At 40.9% G+C, this 21,122-nt stretch overlaps 3 protein-coding genes across 4 annotated transcripts in view; 2 read left to right on the top strand and 1 right to left on the bottom strand.

The window, feature by feature from the left end:
* Positions 1-21,122, bottom strand: part of LOC143344360 (uncharacterized) — a 266,822-nt gene that overhangs the window by 11,908 nt on the left and 233,792 nt on the right. The gene's annotated exons all lie outside the window — the stretch shown is intronic.
* On the top strand, positions 7,420-8,012 carry LOC143344575 (uncharacterized). The gene is made up of 2 exons (XM_076770746.1): positions 7,420-7,658; positions 7,748-8,012. The coding sequence occupies exons 1-2, from the start codon at positions 7,420-7,422 to the stop codon at positions 8,010-8,012; spliced, it is 504 nt and encodes a 167-aa protein (XP_076626861.1).
* Positions 10,557-11,150, top strand: LOC143344576 (uncharacterized). The gene has a single exon (XM_076770747.1). It carries the CDS (start codon positions 10,557-10,559, stop codon positions 11,148-11,150), a length of 594 nt encoding a protein of 197 aa, XP_076626862.1.

The raw sequence follows: 21,122 nt of genomic DNA on the forward strand, positions 1-21,122 counted from the left end.
AATCGTCCAATCCGTTCAGAAATTATGACGTTTTAAAGATTCGCATGAAAATTCGGGCAGACATTTCTGGCCAGAAATTAGATTTTCGGTAAGGAATTTTTTTCTCGAAAATGCGTAGGATTTTGGGGTATATGTAATGACCAAAAATGATTGCGATCGACAGTTGCAACCGAAAATAATTTTTTTAAAACGATTTGTAAAATTTTTTTTTCTGCCAAAAAGTTTCAACACTTACCCGATTTTTTGTCTCGAAAGTGAGTAGGATTTCAGGAATATGTCTATTCACCAAAAATGCTTATAATTGACCCCTGTAACCAAAAATAATTTTTCCAGAACGATTTGAAATTTTTGAATTTAATTGTTAATAACTTTTTAACGGAGCCTCCATCAATAAATTGGTATTCTTGATTTTCGTCTTATTTTGGCCTCTAGAATCCCCCATTAAAATTTTTCCCAGAGGTGGCCAAACACCCTGTAATGTATACGATTTCATTAAAGTTTTTCTTTTCTAGAGAAGATAAAGAAAAAGTTTATTTAAGTTTTTTTACATAAAATTGAATTCTTCCCAAAATTTATATGAAACATTTAAAAGATCTTTTATAAATCACGCCTATGTATCGGAACAACTATGAAACAAGAGATATAATCATTATTATTCATGGGCTGATTATAGTCAAAGACTAATCGGACTTTGAAATGAGAACATAAAACTTAAATGTAAAGTTCTATTTAAATTCATTCAGCCATTTATACTCAATCGTATTAATAATATACATATGTACGCTCATACATAGGTATAATAAAAAAAAATTTCTTTTTTTTCAATAATTAAAATATGATCAGGGGGTCTTAAAACGTGTATTTCCGTAAAATAAATTTCACAAAATTTTTTTCCATTATGGGTACTTTGCTTATGTGCGCCTACATAGGTCGGAAAGTAAAAATGCCTGGGCAGTCGAGAATCACGGCTCGAGATTCCAAATCGTATGCCGTAGACGGGAGGTCGGATTTCAGTTGTTAAGAGCGAGAAGGCAAATGTGAGCCTTTCTCTCTCGACTCTCACGAGGCGGTCCGAAATTACTTCGGGCAACTTCGGAGAATCGAGAAAGAGGGTATGCGTTATTTTGCCTTTGTCGACTTTCCGAAACTCCACGAGCTCACGTACGCGTGATCTGGCATAGTGTGAGAAAGCACCGGGTGCTGAATCTGGCATCTCTGCGCGGCCGTCGCTGCTTGCAGATCGTCACGGTTCATTCTTAAGCCGTCGGCGATCGAGAGTGGACCTTGTGACGATCGCGTTCCCATTTACCTACGAGCTCCGAGGAAGATGAGTCGATCTCGCTCCTCGTAATAGAATCAGTTTGCGGACAAACAATTTATTGGAAAATCTCGTCATCGTGACTTGAGATTTTCCCAGAGATAGGACAATCTGCCTGACGTTGTAGCGATTGCACGGCACGCCGAGTGTGAAGCGATCGCAGACGCAGGATTGTGATTGAACGTTGCAAGTCGTGGATGCGACTGCGACGTTGGAGATTCGGTGTGGATCGCCTTGAGTCTTCTTCCAATTATTCGGGTAAAGCTGCTGGAAGGCTGATACCGACATGCTGGTATCACCTAGTGGTAGTTCACCGTTCATAGAGGTCATACGAAACCCACTGGAATCACCCGTCCTGTGTACCACTGAGAGTACACCGACCGGTGGGGTGGAAAGTTTCAACGACCAGATTAGAGCTATACGGCGTAGGAGCAACCGGAAGATAGATATTCAGGAAGGATATCACTTCGTGGTGCTCTCCGTGTATCGGGCGTCGGAGAACCCGCTCCAATATACCGTCGTGAGGGGACAATAACTAGAGCCTAAGCGTACGGTGGAGCAAAGAGTTCGAAGAGCCTTCCTTCCATCGCTACACCCACTACCAGCTGTGAGTCGACCACACTGAGCTGTGAACGTAGGCTGGTTGGAATTGCAGGGGATTGAGTCCTGAACCGGTGAGCCGCAGGCCAGTTCCTTTGCCGGGCGTTACTTTGATGAAGGAATCGCCGGCTTGGCAACCACGTGAGCATACCGCAGGTCGCTCCTGAGGAGCAGCCGTTGAGGAAGCCGAACAAGGACAAGACGTCCTCTTGCGTGGGTGGTGTCCATACGCCATCCGCACGGTGAGTGTGCTCGCGGGATATAGCCTCTTGGAGCCTTACAACCTCCATTTGGTTTCCCGTCCGTGGCATTGCAAAGAGAACCCGTAGAACGGAGGAAAGCCTCGTCTACCCAGTTGTGCGCGTCGGTGAGATCGTAGGAAACGAATCTCATCGACCAGAAAGAGAAGAAAATACAGTCCACTAGCTAGAGCGTTAGATAGCCAGCCAGCTCTCCCCTCCAAGTACACCAGACTGTCGCTGGAGCGCGAGAAACAGCTGACGAGCGCGCGATTGTTGACTTGTCCGCAAAAGTATTTATTAGGCGGATTCTTTTGTGATAGAAAGCCTCCGCAGCAATGAGAAAAAAGGAGACAACAAAGAGGAGACGGGGCCAGAGAGCGAGCCACCCTCCAGTCATTCTTTTTAGTTTCTAGTTTTTATTGTTATAATTTTGTAAAGAATTCATTTATATTTTTGTAATAAAAAATTTATTGAAAAACTTGTAACAATTTCTCTCCCTGTCTGTTTCCTCATCCGGACCCACGTTAAAGTCCCTGAGTACTTTAACAGATAGAGATAGTCAATAATCTCTAACAACATATAGTTATTGCAATACGATTAGGACGAGTGCTTTGGTGAACCAGAAAAGGAAGACCATTCGCGCCCACACAAGCGCGGTGGAAGTTGCAGCAGAGATGCAGGCTGCTGCCGATAAGCTGAAAAAATTGGCGGCGACTGCTCGCCGCCAAGTTGTTGAGCAACGGCAAGTTTTAGTAAGGGCACGGAATGTACCGCCGCCAACCCTTCGCCGTAAGAAGAGGGCTGTCAAGAAGGAGAAGACAGTGGTGCAACGAATCACCGAAAAGGCTAGTAGTTTGATTGTGTTGGTGTGTTTGCTCATGCTGGTCGACGTAGCTGGGGGAGCTGTTACACCCCCGGTTAAAGCGTTGTGCTCCTTAGACGGTGCTGGACTGAATGCAAATAATCCGCTGCTTAAGCAACTGAGACAGGCAACCTCTTTAACTCATGTCGAGGCTAAAAGGGAGAAAGCTGTTGATTTGGTTACGTATGCTGGGTTGACGGAAATGCTGCTCAAGTGGACACAATTTGCAAGAGCATTTGATTTTTGAGAAATTCCGGCGATGGAAACTAAAAAATTGGAAGAAATTAGGCGCATTTGTGAGAACAACATAATGGAAATTAAAGACACAATGAAGCGTATTGCCAACTGTAGATCAGAGTATAAAAGAATGGTGGAATTGTTAAAGACTCAGAATACCGCATTCAGCCCAGTACCGGTAGATACTGCTAATTTGCGTGATTGCACAGCAGCTTTGGAAAATGCTAAGGTATTGTGGGATCCTATAGTCGCGCATAGGCATGACGCACATGATAGGAATACTGCAGAGTTTTTTAATTACACTGAAGCAGCTCCCTGTAATCACACAGAGCACTGGCGAGAGTGGGGCTATTTGTCTGGTGGCGGTAGCGACAATTGTGTCAAGGGTCTTAGTTCAGATTACGATTTGCACAATACAAACTGCATTAAGAATGTCAAAGTTAATGTGAACCAGCCAGCTAGGATGTGTGGCTTAGGTTTTAGAAACTTCAGGGGCTCAGATAATACATATCATGTACCTATCTATGGCACTAATGTTAGTTGTTCAATGGGATGTTTCTCTTTTGAGGAATTGTTCGATATCCGCAACCAACCAACCATTGTGTCTGAGCTATTTGACACCCTTTGCGGCTAGTCTGTGGGACCTAAGAGCGCTTGATGACATCATGCTGAGGAAAGCAATAACAGTCGAAGATATAACTATCTTCCGTGACAACACAGTCTTTCTTATAGAGGGGAAAGATTACGTTTCTCGAAACACCTGGACCTTTTCGACTTGTTGCGGTGGCAAGGGACCTAGCACTAAAGGTAGCATGTCCTATAAGGACAAATGGTGTGCATGTTCGTTGCAACGCAGACCTCTTTTGAAAGGTTTGTTTGACTGACTGCATTCTTCACCAATCCTAACATGAGGACCGTTTCAATATGGTTGGGGACCGTGACACTTCTCTTCATAAGCCCTAGAAGCACAGTGCTTATTGGTTTGACTTGGTTAGCATATTTCTCGGGATCCAGTGAGGCAGTTTGCTCACTGGAGAATTAAATTCCCGCTAATGCCGTTAGTGGGAAGTGGTCCACGACGAAGGGTACTCGGTTTGATCTAAACTTAGCGAAAGGACAGGCAAGAACAACACATGATACAGTAAAAGAAAAAGGAAGTGACGAAAGAAGAAATCGTCGTCTTCAAAGAGAAAAGAACACAATTAAAGCATATTGTGTCTTAAACAATGTTCATGTTGATTTATCTGTTCCATTCATTTATAATATAAGGCAGAATGAAAGTATTGGAACAGTTGAAAGTATTAGAAAACTGGTAGATGTTGGTGTGCAACTAAAAAGTGAAGAGCTAATAACTGATTGTATTATAGACACTATTTCATGCGATGAAAATTTAATTACTTTAACTAAGATAAATTTTGAACTTTTAAATACGATAATAGAAGTAATAAAATTAGCATATCCACAATATTTCATATTCAATTCTAAAAGTATTATTATTTACGCGATATTCAATTGCCAGTTGTAGACAAATTATTTTAAACACCATTGACATTTTATACGACTGCTTAAAAGAAGCAATTTATTTTCCTAATACGAATGAAATTTCGAAGAATATTCCAATTTGTTTCAATAATTTCAAAGTTGTGAGGGTTGTATTAGACTGCACAGAAATATTTATACAAAAACCTAAAAATTTATGTTGCCAAATATCAACGTATTCACAGTATAAACATAGATATAGTATTGAGTACATGACCGAAGTGACTCCTGGTGGCCTTATATGTTTTATAAGTAACATGTATGGTGGTAGAACTTCCGATAATGTAATTTTTGAACAAAGTAACATCATTAATTATTTAGAAAAAAATGACGCTATCATGGTTAATACGGGATTTACAATTGATAAATTGTGTAAAGACAATGACATAAAATTGATTTGTCTTCCATTCTTGGGAGAAAAAACAAAGATCGAGTGCACATTGAACAATCTAATCGGAGGCCCAAAACATTTAAAGTTTTAAGTTACCGAATCTCTTCAGGCTTAGTTGAGAAGGGTGAAGAAATATTTACCATTAAATAAATACACATGATAATAAAAAAAACTTAGTGTTCTTCATTGATGTGTTGAATTTGTGAATTCCAATACACTATTTAGCGACAAAAACATTACTGCACTTTTTAGAAACACCTTTCTTTGGAAGAATATACAACACTGGTATGACAGCTGTATTATCCAGCCCCATACTCACCCGATTACGGAGCTTTGTGAACTACGGTCGCGCCCTTACAGTATTTACCAATAGAAACAATAAACAATCGGTGATTTAACGCTTACACACACACTGCCACAGACACGTGCGTATCGACAGAATGAATTGTAGTTGCAGCGATCTTTTTGAGGGAAAATCTAGGAAACTACGGCCGAGCGGCGGTTATATGTATGGGAAAAAGTTGTTGATTTCTACACATATTCAAAAAATCATCGAAATCTGCGAGAACCGCCCCTCCTTTTCTAAATAATTACCAAAAAATGATTTACGCAAAAAAACTACTTGTCTTTGTCAACATTGTAATGTTGCATTATCTGTTACTGCATGCTTTGAACTACATCAAGTACAAGAAAAATAAGCGAAACTGTTCTTAAAAACAACATGTGTCATTTACTATTTGCTAAGATGTTTTGTAAATTGATTTTTCTTCAAACCAGAATTCCTATCTTGGTAAATAATACAGGCGAGATAGCTCGTCCTTGGTCGTGAAGCAGTTAAATGATAAAAACTGTTACGTCGTGACTCCATCGGCATTGATAAAGGGAAATTTCTCTAGACTTACTTGATCTATTCCGCTTCCGGGAGCAGCGTGGCGGCCTAGCAGAAGAGCTTCAGGTAGCACTGCCGGGGCATGGATCTGTGGCGTCCAACGTGGGGCTGGAACGCCTGTAACCTCACGTCGACAACTTGTTGATCTAGCTCTTGTATTCACACGATAAAGCTGTGGCCTAGGGAAGAGAGCATCAAGAATGCAGAGTACTGTGTCACCCCAATGAGAAGCGGTACACCACCGACAGTGGGTTAACAATTTTAATTATTTAAACACATACAGTAATTAGCACGCACAACGCTATCTTTGTTCGATGCGGTGATACGCGACGACACTGCACACGCGGCGAACAACCTCGCACTGGTAGCACGCCACGACAGTGTGGCCAGATCGGGCATAATTGAGTGCATCGAAATCGACAGTAGTGACGACGAACTTCCTTAGCATCTAACAGAGTGATGGGGATAGCAGGCATATACTACCGCACGAGTCACCTGTACGTGAGCTCGGCATTTCGCACAATTTTGGGAAAACGATAAGCAACGCTAGTGTGAGCCTTTCCTTCTTGCTCTTGTAAAAGAGAAACAGCTGAAATACGAACTTGCGATAATCGGCATACGATTCCAAGTCTCGACCGCCCAGCATTTTTACTTTTCAGCCTATGTAAGGTATAAGATACCATAAGGGAAAACAAATTTCGAAAATTTTTTTGGTAATTATTTAGAAAGGAGAGGGTCTCACTGATTTCGATGGTTTTTGAATATGTTGTAGAAATCAACATTTTGAACAACTTTTTCCCATACATATTAACCGCCGCTCAGCCTTAATTTTCGAGATTTTTCTTCAAAAAGATTGCTACTACTACAATGAATTCTGTCTATATGTATATGTCTGTGACTCTGTATGCGTTAGTACACGATCGCCGATTTTCTTTGTTTGTATTAATCGGCATGACAACCAATGCCAAATAATGTATAATGTGTCAAGCTAAATCTAATTCTGCATTGATATCGCTTTAAACGCATTGCTGTCAAAGGTTTCGAAATGAAGTTGTATGAATATTTAAGTATTATACATGCAATAATTATGATACACTAATTGATTTTTTAATAGAACAAAGAGTGATTTATGGTGAGATGTATTGTAGTAAGTGTAAAAATACAGAAGCAATGAAATTTAATCGCAAATTCAATTGCTACGCAAGCTATATTTAAAAAAATCGAAATAAAAAACGAGTGAGAATATATTGCAAGTCAAAAATTAGTGCTCTCCAAAATACGTGGTTTAATGATATGCATACTTCTATACAAGATATTTGTCGCTTTGTCGGTTACCATTTAATGATGAAACCACCAAAAAAAAAATTTTTCCAAAATGAGCTGGAAATATCGTCGACAACGGAAGTTGATTGGACCAGCTTTTGCCGCCAATTATATCTTTTATGGACAGAAAAACATTCTGTTCCAATAGGAGGTGAAAATGAAATTGTTGAAGTGGATGAGGCCAAAATTGGTAAACGGAAATTTAATAAGGGAAGACTTTTAACTGGCCAGTGGATTTTCGGAGGAATTGAACGTTCGAGCAAACGTATATTATTATTATTATTCCAGTTCCAGATCGATCATCCGAGACATTAATCGAAACGATCTGAAATTGGATCAAACCTGATACCACGATTATAAGCGATTGCTGGAAAGCGTACGATTGTCTCAATAAAGAAGGTTTTAGGCACTTGAGAGTCAACCACAAAATCAACTTTGTAGATCCGGAGACAAATACACAGTTGCAGAACATCGAACGTGTATGGCGAGAAGAAAGGGCGAATATTCCGAAGTATGAAACTCGCCAAATACATTATGTAGGCTATTTAGTTGAATTCTTCTTTCGTCGACAATATGATTTTAATAATCGAATAATGAAATTTTCGAAATAATGGCCGAAATTGTTTCCCACTTTTGATAATATCAATAAACAAAATTGAAATAGAAAATGAATGCGTGGCCGATATATGGAAATCTAACCCAGACCTAATCCATTATATTAGGTACTGACAAGTAAAATAGTTAGGTTTAAATAAGGGTTGGGTTAGATTTTTTTATGCCTGCCGCCATTAGGCGTCCGGCTACACAAATCGAGATTTTAAGCACACCCGTTATATGCGACCATTGCCGGCCGACTCTATGTATGTATAGAAACAATAAACAATCGGCGATTCGACGCTGAGGTAGTAGCGCTCTTTATGAAGAGAAATCTCGGAAACCAAGGCCGAGTGGTGGTTATATGTATAGGAGAAAGTTGTTCAGAATGTTAATTTCTACAACATATTAAGAAATGATCGAAATTGGTGAGACCCTCCCTTTTCTAAATAATTACCCCACATTAAAAACGTATTCCACAAATATTTTAGAATAATGTTGTTCAAAGCAGTCCCACTCGTAAAGGGTTAATTAAGGATTAATTAAAATGAAAAACCACTCTTAGTCAGTACCGTGCACACGCTGTAACAATCTTCGGTAACAAATATTCTGTAAAGATATGATTTAAATAGAAAAATGAATTGCTACAGAAATAGATTACTCCTGACTTTTCCTGCTATGTTTTTCAATAACCGTATCAATTTGTTGCACACAATCAAATGTTATATATGTTATATATGTTAACTGCTACTCATGTAATAGAATTTTATTTTTAATTATTGCCCTTTAAAAACCTACGAAGACTGGGCTATGTATGTATATCTACGCCCCTTCTTTCACCATCCTCGTCGTTTTTAACCTTAATGAGTCACTGCTGTAACAGCAGACAGAAAAAATAGAGATAAAATTTCTTTGATTTTGAACCTTCTTAAGATTTATACAAAACGTTTTAAAAAATTTTTACAAATAATGTATATGTATTGAAATAATTATAAAACTACAAGACGCAAAACTATAATCATCATTATCCAGAAGCTGAGAACTTAAAATTTAAATGTAAAGTTTCATTGAAATTCATTCAACCATTTAATATGAGCAATCATGTTAATAGTATAGAAACAAAAAAAAATTTCTTTTTTATTAATAGTCACAATATGAGCAGAGGGTCTTAAAACGTGTATTTTCATTATAAAAAATTTTCGAAATTTACGAAATTTTTTTTTCATTATGGTATCTTGTACCTTACATAAGTCGGAAAGTAGAAATGCTGGGCAGTCGAGACTTGGAATCGTATACCAATTATCGCGAGGTCGTATTTCAGCTGTTTCGTATTTCTAGTGTTCCTTACCGTTTTCCTGAAATTGAGCGAAATGCCGAGCACACATCCAGGTGACTGGTGCGGTAGGATATGTCTGCTATCCTCACCACTCTGTTAGACGCTGAGGAAGTTCGTCGTCACTACTGTTGATTTCACACTGTTCGTACAAATTTCTTGCCATCAGTTCTGTGGCGAAACAAAATAGCCCTAGGAACGTTCTAGAATCGGGGCCGTGTGTTTCTTTACGGATTTACCTAATTCTGTGTCACCGCCTGCCTATTCCCCCCCCCCACGTGCTTTTTCGGGAAGGCGGTGTGTCGCGGCGGTGAGGGTGTACTTGTAGTGTGAGCTAGCGCTACAATACTCTGGTGTATATAATAAAAATGTTTATGTAAAAACATAAAATACTAAATTTCAAGCGTTTCATTAATATACCAACGTACAAAATTTTTATTATGTTTCCAACAATTTGATTCTGTTTTCTATTGTTTGCCTGTCATGTTTCAATTAACGTCAAGTGTGTTATTTAGGTTTATAAAGATTATAATATATACAGTTGCTCAGAAAATTGAGCGTACACCTAGATCGACAATGAAAATTGGAGGAGAAATAATTAAAAACGGACATATTCAAAAGTAAAAACGCAATACATACTTTATTTCAATATTTTAATGGACAATTCTTTAAAAAAAACTTTAATACTAGGTTTACGGGATGCGTCATTTTGACGCATTTCGAATTTTATAAGGAAAATTACAAAACCCGTTTGCATTTTTATTTTATCTCTTGTAATGACTTTTATCCATTGATCAAGGTAAATATATATTCAAGTCTATTTTCTTCAAGAGCGTTGAAATATTGAAATTCTCAATGTGATATACCTATCTCTACGGATATGCGTCAATTTGACGTAATTGATCGTAATTTAGACAAAATTTTGAGTACACATGCAGACACCACATCAATAATAAATAGAAATGTACCGACAATACTTCGATCCGTTATCCGATATCGTTATCTCAAATGAAATAAGCGATAAACAACTATTGCCGATAAGCAATAATAGAAAGAACGAAACGCAGAATGTCAATTGATGTCAGAGTGCGAAGAGATTTTGAAGGTTTCAGTTGCTTAGTTCGAGTATCGAAAAATAAAATACTAGAATATTTTTTGAATTAGTAATATTATTGGGAACCTCAATTTTATACTATTTTGACAAAAAACCCCTCTTCATCATCTAAATATGCCTAGAAGAGGAAATGAAATTTTACAAAACATAGTCAGTATTTATGAGGAGTGTTCTGGCTCTGAAGAGGATGAAAATGAAGTGATTCAAAGCGAGGATGAAATCGAGATTTTGGAATCTGATGAAAGTATGCAAGCAGGGGAATCATCAGACAGTGAAAAAGAAAATCATCTGAAATTAGGTCTTCGCAGAAAAAGGATGCGTATCCTATCCGATTCTGAATCTGAGAATGAGACAAGTATTACGGAATCGTCCCAAAATTCGGATGCATTCTGTGATACAGAAATAGCAGTCGATGGAACAACTTGGACGAAATTGAAAGTGGGCGGCTCTAGTGGTCGATATCCTTTCCACAAAATCTTCAAAGACATCGCTGGGCCTACTAGCTACGTAAAACGAAATGTGATGGAAGGTAACGTAAGCAGTGCTTTTCATTTGATTAGAACCAAAAACATGATACAACATATAAGAAGTTGTACTGAAGAAGAAGCACGTCGTGTTTTGAAAGGAGATTGGAAGATTTCAACCAGAAAGTTACTTGTGTTATTGGGATTTTGTACGCTAGGGGAGTGTATGAAGCAAATTCGTTAAATGCTTTTTATTTATGGCCCCAGGAATGGGGAGCAGCTTTTTTTTCTAATGCGATGTCCAGGGATGAATTCATGCAAATTCTTCGCTTACACCCGAAATCCTACCCCTCACTTTATAGAAAAAAATTCAAGAAGGTGCGAAATTTTTGGACGGAAAAAAAAATTTCAAATAGTTTTGGAAAAATTATTTTTGGTTGCGGAGGTCAATTGAGATCATTTTTAGTGAATAGACACACTCCCGAAATCTGGCGCATTTTCGAGAAAGAAATTCAGTACGGGCGGAACTTTAAACGTTAATAACTTTTTAACAAAGCCTCCCTCCATCAACAAATTGGTATTCTTGATTTTCGTCTTATTTTGACCTCAGTCAATCGCCCATTAAAATTTTTCCTAGGGGTAGCCAAACACCCTGTATGTTAAAGTAGGACGTGGAAAGAAAAAAAATACGAAGCAAAGCTGATGAACGGTATTGTATAGTAAGAGAAATTAAAATTGTTGGACGTGGATTAGGGTTTAGTTGAGGTATGTTTGTGTAACTATAAGCGTAACTATTACCGTTTATTATAACTATACAGGTGAATACGATACATAACGCACATGGTGGATAACACAACAAAAAAACACATCGCCCGACCGGAAGCCGAATGACGAGAGAGACACACACATACAATACGTACAGACACACTCACTCGCACATGGCGGGCAATACGAGTTTCTATCTCAACACTCCCCCTAAACTCGAATTGCATTTTGCATTTACCTCAGTGTTTGTGACTACGTTCTTCAGTTACATTCATCAGGCGCACGCAGGTTTGTAATTTTATTTTTGGTAGTGACTTAGTTAAAGCATCCGCAATCATTGTACCTGAACTTGTGTATTGCACATCAATATCACCACTTTCCTGTTTTTCTCTTGCATAATGATAGCGGATGTCGATGTGCTTGCTTCTACGATGAAAAGTATTAATTTTACATAACAGTATGGCACTTTGATTATCGCAGAATATAGTAATACTTTGTCCGACTAAATCGTAAAGATACATTTTCGATAATAAATTTTTTAGGTACATAGCCTCCTTCGTTGCTTCGGAAATTCCCATATACTCTGCCTCCATTGTGGATAATGCTACAGATTTTTGTTTTTTAGACTCCCACCTTATAGGTCCACCAGCTAATAGTGCCACATAACCGTATCGCGATTTTCTGTCAGTTTCGTCTCCTGCCCAGTCAGAGTCTACATATATTTCTAAGCGCTTATCATTTCGCGTATAAGTTATTCCGTAATCTATAGTGCTCTTAAGGTAACGTAATACATGTTTGGCCGCTTTCCAATGATAATTTGTTGGGTTAGTGTTAAATTGACTAAGAACATTTGCCGCATATGTTATGTCGGGACGCGTAGAATTTGACAAATATATTAAGGTTTCAATTAGTTCCTGATACGGTACCTCCGTTGTGTTCGTAGCGGATACATCAATATGATTAAACGATTCGTTTGGCGAGGTTGTGCTGGCGGGTTTACAGTTCTCTAGGTCGAATTTCTTTAAAGTTTCCATGATATATTTTCGTTGTTTAGTTTTATCGGAAATAAATCGTGTTCCCTTTCTACTTGTATACCTAGAATGTTACTTACTTTTCCTAAATCGTTCATCTTAAATCTATTTTTTAATACTTGTTTTATTTCTATAATTGTTTGTATATTTTTGGAAGCTGTTAATATGTCATCTACGTATATAATTAGTATGATATTCGTAGTCGTCAGCACGGTGTGTTATGCGGATGACACACTGGTGCTGGCCGTCGGGGCGCACTGGGGGAGGGCCATGCGTCGCGCGGAGGAGGGGTCGCAACGCGTCGTCGACCGGATCAGGGGGATGGGGATGACGGTGGCGGTCCATAAGACCGAGGTGATTGCGTTTCATTCACCTCGGCAGGATCCGCCACCCCCTCTGATCCGGGTGGGTGGGGCTGACATCGAGGTGAAGCCCCAGATCAGGTATCTGGGGCTGATCCTCGATAGCCACTGGCGTTTCGAGGAGCATTTCCGCTGCCTGGTCCCCCGGTTGGAAAGGATGGTTGCGGCTCTGGGCCGGATCCTGCCCAACCTGGGGGGCCCGGCGGGCCGAGTTCGTCGCCTCTATGTGGCAATGGTCCAGTCGGTGGCCCTATACGGGGCCCCCGTCTGGGCGGACGACCTGGCTGCCTCCCGGCGCAGCATGACTATGCTGCGTCGGGTGCAGAGGCGCATGGCGCTCAGGGTCGTCCGCGGGTATCGGACCATGTCACATGAGGCGGCGACGGTTCTAGCGGGGATGCCGCCCATGGACCTGCTCGCGCGGTCGCACGCGGTGATGTACCGGCACCGCGTCGACCGTCGCGCGGGGGTGGGGGCGGTCCCGAGCGGGCAGGAACCTGCTTGGGGCGATTTGAAGCGCCAGGCCCGGCAGTCCGTGTTGCTCGCGTGGCAGGAGCGGCTGGCTCTGCCAACCGCGGGGCACCGGACTGTCGGGGCTGTTCGGCCACTCCTGAAGGAGTGGCTGGACAGAGGCCATGGCAGCCTCACCTACCGGCTGGCACAGGTATTTTCCGGGCATGGCAGCTTCGGAAGATACCTGTGCCGGATAGGGAAGGAGCCGACGGCGCGTTGCTGCCACTGCGACGCTGAGCAGGACACGGCGGATCATACCCTGGAGGTATGCCTCGCGTGGGAGGGGGAGCGCCGTGTCCTGGTCGGCGTCGTCGGGCGGGATGTCTCGCTGCCGGGCGTGGTGCGCGCCATGCTCGGCAGCGAGGAGAAGTGGAGGGCCGTGGCCTCCTTCTGCGAGAACGTAATGTTGCAGAAGGAGGCCGCGGGGAGGGAGCGCGAGCTTCAGCGGCGCGCTGAAGCTCGCGCTCGTGCGGTTGCCCGAGGTCGTCGCCCGGTCGCGAGGCGTCGCGGGCGGCCGCCTCGGCGTGGCGGATGACCTAGGCTGGGAGGGGGGTCCTGAGGGGACCCTCCTCCCGCCAGGCGGCGCCGGGTCGGACCGGTTGGGGGTAGGAGAGCCTTCCCCTACCGGTCCGACGCAAGGGGAGGCACCCTCGGCGGTCTGGTGCGGCCATGAACGCCCGGCCGCCGAGGGGTGGAAACGGGGTCGCGGGCGGGTGCGAGTTGGGGCTCGCAGCCGCCACTAAACGCGGCCCCGGGACGGATAGCGGCGGGATGGAGTGGCCCCGTCCCGCCGCTATGAGGCAGTGTGTCTACTGGGGGGACCGATTGTCCCCCCGGGGGATGGGCGCGAAAGCGCGGGCACGGGGAGGATACCGGAAGAATGCTTCGAGCGATTCCCGGTATCCTCCCAAAGCGTGCCGAAGGGTCACCGTGGGGTTTTTAGTGGGTAGGTCCCGCGCCTGTCGTTGTACGGGCGCGGGGAATCCCACACACCCCTCCCACCTCTCCCCAAGGAGGTGGGAGGGAGTCTTTCGAAGATTTTCCCCACGACAAAAAAAAAAAAAAAAAAAAAAAAAAAAAAGTTCTAGTGCTATCTACATAAACGCATGGATTACTTTTAGATCTTTCCAGATTAATACTTATCAAATAATTATCTAGGGTTTGATACCAATCTCTCCCTGCTTGCTTAAGACCGTATAATGGTTTATTTAATTTACATATCTTATGTTTCTCACCTTGTTTGACGAACATTTCGGGTTGTCGCATGTAGATTGTATCTGTTAACTCTCCTTGTACATACGCCGAGACTACGTTCATATGATGAACGTGCATTTCATTTTCTACTGCACTAGCTAAAAGAGTGCGAATGATATCGTACCGAGCTACGGGCGCGAATACTTCCTCAAAATCTATGCCTTTCTTTTGTTCGTTTCCTCGTGCTACCAATCTAGCCTTAAATTTGTTTATAGTTCCGTATTGATTTTGCTTTATTTTGAATACCCATCTGTTAGTGAGTACCTTCGTATTGTTTGGTCTTTCTACTAGTTGCCATGTTCCGTTTTCCAGTAGAGAATCATATTCTTTCTTCATAGCTGCTAGTCACAATGATTTTTCTTTGCTATCCATAGCTTGTGCTAACGTTTTTGGCTCCGTGTATTGTACATCACTTATATTTGCGACATGGAACATCTTCTTCGGCCTACCTGGATTTCCGGTTCGTAATATTTTAGGGCGGCCTCTTGCCCTTTTGGTGATCGATGTTTCTTCTTCTGTATTTCCTTTGAAGCTTGAATTTTCTTCTAATTCAGTTTCCATTAATTCTTCTGCACTGCACTCTTCTTCATCTGCTTCAATTTCTGGTGCTATTTTCTCCTCGTTTTGCATTGGAAATTCGAATAAATCAAGGTTTTCGTCCGAATTATCATTCAGTTCTTCGTGAAATCGAACGTCTCTTCTTAGTACTATATGTTTTGTTCCAGGCTCCCATAGTCTGTAGGCTTTTGCTACTTGTGAATATCCTACTAGAATATATTCTTTACCTTTTGGCATGAATTTATTTACTTTCGTTCCTTTTTCTAGGGCAATAACTTTGCTCCCAAAAATCCTTAAAAATCCAATATATGGTTTTTCACTTGTCCATTCTTCATAGGGCGTTGTGTTCATTAACTTTTTCGTAGGACATCTGTTTCTGATGTAAACTGCCGCATTCACCGCCTCTGGCCATAAACTCATTGGTAGTTTTGCTTGTATTAACATAGTTCGTGCCATTTCAACTATAGTTCTGTTTGCACGTTCGGCCACTCCGTTTTGTTGATGCGTGTAAGGGATTGATAACTGTCTTGTTATACCTTCCTTTTCGAGATACGCCGAGAATTCCTTAGATACATACTCTTTTGCATTATCGCTTCGCAATTTCTTAATTGATTTCCCGGTCAATTTTTCAACACGGTTTTTGAATACTTGAAATACTGAAAATATTTCAGATTTTTCCTTTAAAATTGCTACCTCCATATATCTTGTCTTATCGTCTATGAATGTCGCAAAATATCTTGCTCCCCCTAGAGATGGTAGATTTATAGGTCCACATATATCAGTGTGTATTAGACCTAATACATCCTTTTCTGTTGTTATTGAATCCTGAAAAGGTAACTGGTGTATTTTGCTTAGGTCACATACCTTACATCTTGGGGTATCTTGCGTTTCTCGATGATCCATTTTCATTCCGATGACCATGTTATTTTTGAACAACTTCTTAGTATCGTTAAAATTTAGATGGCCTAACCTTTGATGCCATCTAATTAATTTGTTGTCTTGTTCCTCTGATAACAGGGCTTGCTGTTTATCTTCAGACTTTACCAAATACAGGCCATTTTGTTTATAAGCTGTCATTGCAATAGTATTATCCTCGCGCTTTACAACCGCTGATTTTTTATTAAATATCACAGTGTATCCTTTTTCTGTAATACTGGACACAGACAAAAGATTGTTCCTAAAATTGGGAACGCACATTGCATCCGTTAATCGAATACTTTGTGTTTTGCTTATATCCAATTTGATTTCGCCTCTTCCCAAGGAAATTGTGCTGCTATCGGTTGCTGTGCATACTTGATCTTGTATTTTGTTGAGGCTTTTGAACTTTTCTCTGTCCTTGCACATATGCACAGTCGCTCCGCTATCTAAGCACCACTCATTTATATTTGGAGGACTTGTATCTAACGCTGTTGCTATCATAGCATCTTCCCGATAGCCTCTAGTACTGGTAAATTTATTCCTATTTCTGCAATATTTAGAATAATGACCTACCTTTCCACATACGTAGCATTGTAGGGTAGATTTTTTATAGTTATTTTCACTCTTCTGTTTTAGGTTGGATTCTCTTTGTGTCTTATTGCTTTGTATAGCTGCTTGTGTTTTTATTTTGTTCGATAATAATACTACCTCCTTTTCAACATCCTTCGCTCCGTCATTTTCCAATCTTCTTATTTCTTCCTCTAGGAGCTTCACCTTCAGTTCTTCCAAGGTTGGTAGTATTTCTCTTGACTGAATTGCAACACAGAAATTTTCATATTCCTGAGGTAAGGATTGTAGTACCATTATAGGTAACACAGCCTCTGGCAATACTATTCCTGACTCTGCTAGTTTTTCATTCTTGTGAATAAATTCGTCTATGTACTGAGCCATAGTTTGATTTGGCTCTTTCTTCATTCGACTTACTTGCTTGTACAATACGCACTGTCTCATGGGTCCTTTTGACTCATATACGTTCTTAAGTGCTTGCCATGCTTCTAGTGAAGTTTCAGCACGTTTAATGTGATTGTACTGATTTTTATTTATACTTAATATAATTAAATCCAGAGCTTTCTGGTCTTTTATTGTCCACACTGCCCCGTTTTGTTCTGTTTCTACTGTTGATCCGTCCACGTAACCCCACAACTCATTATATCGAAGAATACTTCGCATTTGAATTTTCCACGACTCATAGTTCGTGTTATTTAATCTTTCTACTTGTTATATGGTCATGGTACTCATCATTTTGTCTGTTCCTTGTGTTTAGCACGTGGCACTGATTACACCTAACCTCACTTTCCCTCTTACTTATATTCACTTAGCTTATATTACGGGTCCTGGGCCCATAACCTGTTGGACGTGGATTTGGGTTTAGTTGAGGTATGTTTGTGTAACTATAAGCGTAACTATTACCGTTTATTATAACTATACAGGTGAATACGATACATAACGCACATGGTGGATAACACAACAAAAAACACATCGCCCGACCGGAAGACTAATGACGAGAGAGACACACACATACAATACGTACAGACACACTCACTCGCACATGGCGGGCAATACGAGTTTCTATCTCAACAGTATCATTACACTGAATTCGATCACCTACTATACGTATAGGAAAATGTTGTTCAAAATATCTTTGTAACATATTTCAGGCTCATCAAAATCCATGAGGAAGTGGTCCTTCAATAGGTTGACCAAAAGAATGATTAGTTATAAAAAATTTATTTACTAATTTTATCTATCAATCTTACCAATCAGTCTCAAATACATTCGCTCTCGGACAGTCAAACCGATCGGACGTGTTGACAATCGCTCGCGAGTTTCTGTGTGTATAATTCAGTCTACTGAGCCGTGTCGGTGCGCGGATCTCCACACAACAACGTCAGTGCTATCGGTGAGTTTTCTAAATACAGAAGACCCGTCATGGAAGCCATGGAATTTGGCAATACATCGAACCACATTCAAACCAATATAACAGTTCAGCCTACAAAATCGTATGCATCAGCCACGGTAAGCAGCGTTTTTCCAACCAAGGAACAGGCAGTAATAATCGACGTCATAGACGGAGTTACTATCAAAGAATATGCACAAGCTGTAGCAAAAATCACTGGACCCAACTCCATACGATTTATCTCCTGCATATCGAACAACAGAATCTGTGTTTTCCTCGATAGTAAAACAACAACAAAAGACCTCGTTACCAATTTCAAATCACTGCCCATCAACAATACATTCACCCCAATCAGACCCTTAATAAATCCATCACAACGAATTATTCTGTCCAATGTTTCTCCTACCATACCACATGACTACATCGAAAAAGTACTAACAAACCAAAACATCAAACTGACTTCGAAACTATCCTTCTTTAGAGCGGGACTACAAGACCCCGGTCTCTCCCACATAATGAGCTTCAGGAGACAAATTTATATAAACCCAGACGATATCCATAAACTCCCCGAATCGTTCCTAATCACGTACGACGACACACAATACAGAATTTTTGTTTCCACCGACAAAGTTACCTGTTTTTTGTGCAAACAAGAAGATCACATCGCAAACCAATGCAATTTTCAAACCGTGACACCAACATCAAACCCAACAGGCAACAAGGAAATGAGAAATAACCTAACACTAAACGAAATGGAATCAACGACAAGCTTCAACAACTCACAGTATAACAGAGACCTCACAAACGAAAACCCAACCACAACCGAAACCAACGAGACAGGGAAAGATCCCAATGGTAATATTCCAGCCAACCCCCCTACGGCTAACTCCAGCGCAGACAACAACCCAATACTTGCCATTGTGAACTCTCAAGTTCAAATAAAAAAGAGACCACTATCAGACACCTCAGAAGAAGACCAACAGCCAACAAACAAGCCCATCTCAACACCCGCAAAACCATGTGCTAATGACTCGAATTCAAACGAAAAACCTGCTTCCACCACTATGAAAAAGAAACCCAAACGTAGCCAATCACTATCAAGAATTATCGAACAAATTGACGACATCCTAAAACCAGCAAAAATAGCTCTGGACGACCCCTCTAACCATTTTATCCTTAACTATTCCCAATTGAAAAGTTTCCTGGAAAATGCTATCGGCACAGAAAACCCAAACATTATCGCGATCGACTACACTTCTGACGTGAAAGCATTAATACACATGCTTCTCGTAATCTACCCCCTAATACAAGACCGAAGAATGAAAAACAGACTACACCGATTAATTAAAAAACTAGAAACAGAAGTCGCAACAACAATCTCACTACAAACCATCCTCTCAAAAGAGGGGAACCCATCCTCCCTAGATCCAAAACCCCTATAAACCCAAGTTACCAACCAGGTTTTTCATGCCACTACAAATTATCCAATGGAACTTGAATGGTTTCTACAGCCGACTCGAGCACCTCCAACTACTAGTCGAAGAATTTCAGCCACAAATAATCTGCTTACAAGAAACCAACTTCAAAAACCACAATTCAGGTAAAATCAAAAACTACAAAACCTATTTCAAAATCGCAACACTGCACACGCAAGCGGAGGAGTCGCCATCTTTGTCAGAAATAACATCCACAGTCAAGAAATAACAGTGACATCCAATCTAGAAGTTATCATCACTAAAGTAACATGCCCCAAAGATCTATACATATGCAATATATACCTACCGAACAGTCAACACTTAGATGAATCCAAACTCACTCAACTAATAAACCAAATTCCAAAACCCTTCATTATACTTGGCGACTTTAATAGCCACAATATGCTCTGGGGATCACATAAAACCGATTCGCGAGGAAATTCCATTGAAAAAATAATAAACTCAGCAAATCTCTGCTTACTAAACACTAACGAACCCACTCACTTCTGTTCGGCATCCGGTCGGTTCAGTGCAATTGACCTATCCCTATGCAGTCCAACAATCACTCAAGACATTACATGGAACACAGTACAAGACCTATACGACAGCGACCACTTCCCTATTAAGGTGACATGCAAACTAAATCGAATCACTGAAACAAATAAAGCCCCCAGATGGAAATTCCAGAAAGCTGACTGGGATATGTTTCGAAAAGTCATATCGGACTCATCCTCCCTGCTCATAGAAATAAATCCAACAAACTTAAACCCAGCACTCGAACACCTCTCAGAAGTCATCATCGCAGCAGCCAGTGCAGCCATCCCGAAGACAAAAAACAAAACCAACGCCAACGCCAAATATAATCCATGGTGGAATGAAAAATGCTCACAAGCTGTGAAAGACTGCAAACACGCTTTCAACCGGTACAAAAAACACAAAACCGCAGAAAATCTTATCAACTTCAAAAAATACCGAGCCATATCCCGTAAGATCACAAAGGACAGCAAAAGACGATCATGGATAAACTATACCTCAACTCTTAATGCACATACTCCTCCCTCAGCAATTTGGAAAAAGATAAGAGCTATCAAAGGTTCTAACCAACATTCCTCAATACCAGCCTTAAATAAGGAAGACAACTCTATCTCCACCAACCCAAACGAAATATCCGAAATCCTGGTGACGACATTCCAGAAAAACTCCAGTGACTGCAACCATTCAAAACAGTTCCAGAACTACAAACAGAAAACCGATTCTAACGCGTCGAAGTCTCCAATCATAGACCAAGAATCACCTTACTCCTCCAACCTAAATTCACCTATCCAATTTGATGAACTGCTATACTTCCTAAACAAATGCTCGAATACCAGTCCTGGACCCGAT

The sequence above is a fragment of the Colletes latitarsis genome, chromosome 8 (assembly GCF_051014445.1).
Source record: "Colletes latitarsis isolate SP2378_abdomen chromosome 8, iyColLati1, whole genome shotgun sequence".
NCBI lineage: Eukaryota > Metazoa > Arthropoda > Insecta > Hymenoptera > Colletidae > Colletes > Colletes latitarsis.

Coding starts and splice junctions, on each gene's coding strand:
- LOC143344576 (XM_076770747.1), top strand. CDS start 10,557: ATGCCTAGAAGAGGAAATGAAATTTTACAAAACATAGTCAGTATTTAT.
- LOC143344575 (XM_076770746.1), top strand. CDS start 7,420: ATGATGAAACCACCAAAAAAAAAATTTTTCCAAAATGAGCTGGAAATA. Junction 7,659..7,747: donor TTCGGAGGAATTGAACGTTC/GAGCAAACGTAT, acceptor GATCAAACCTGA/TACCACGATTATAAGCGATT.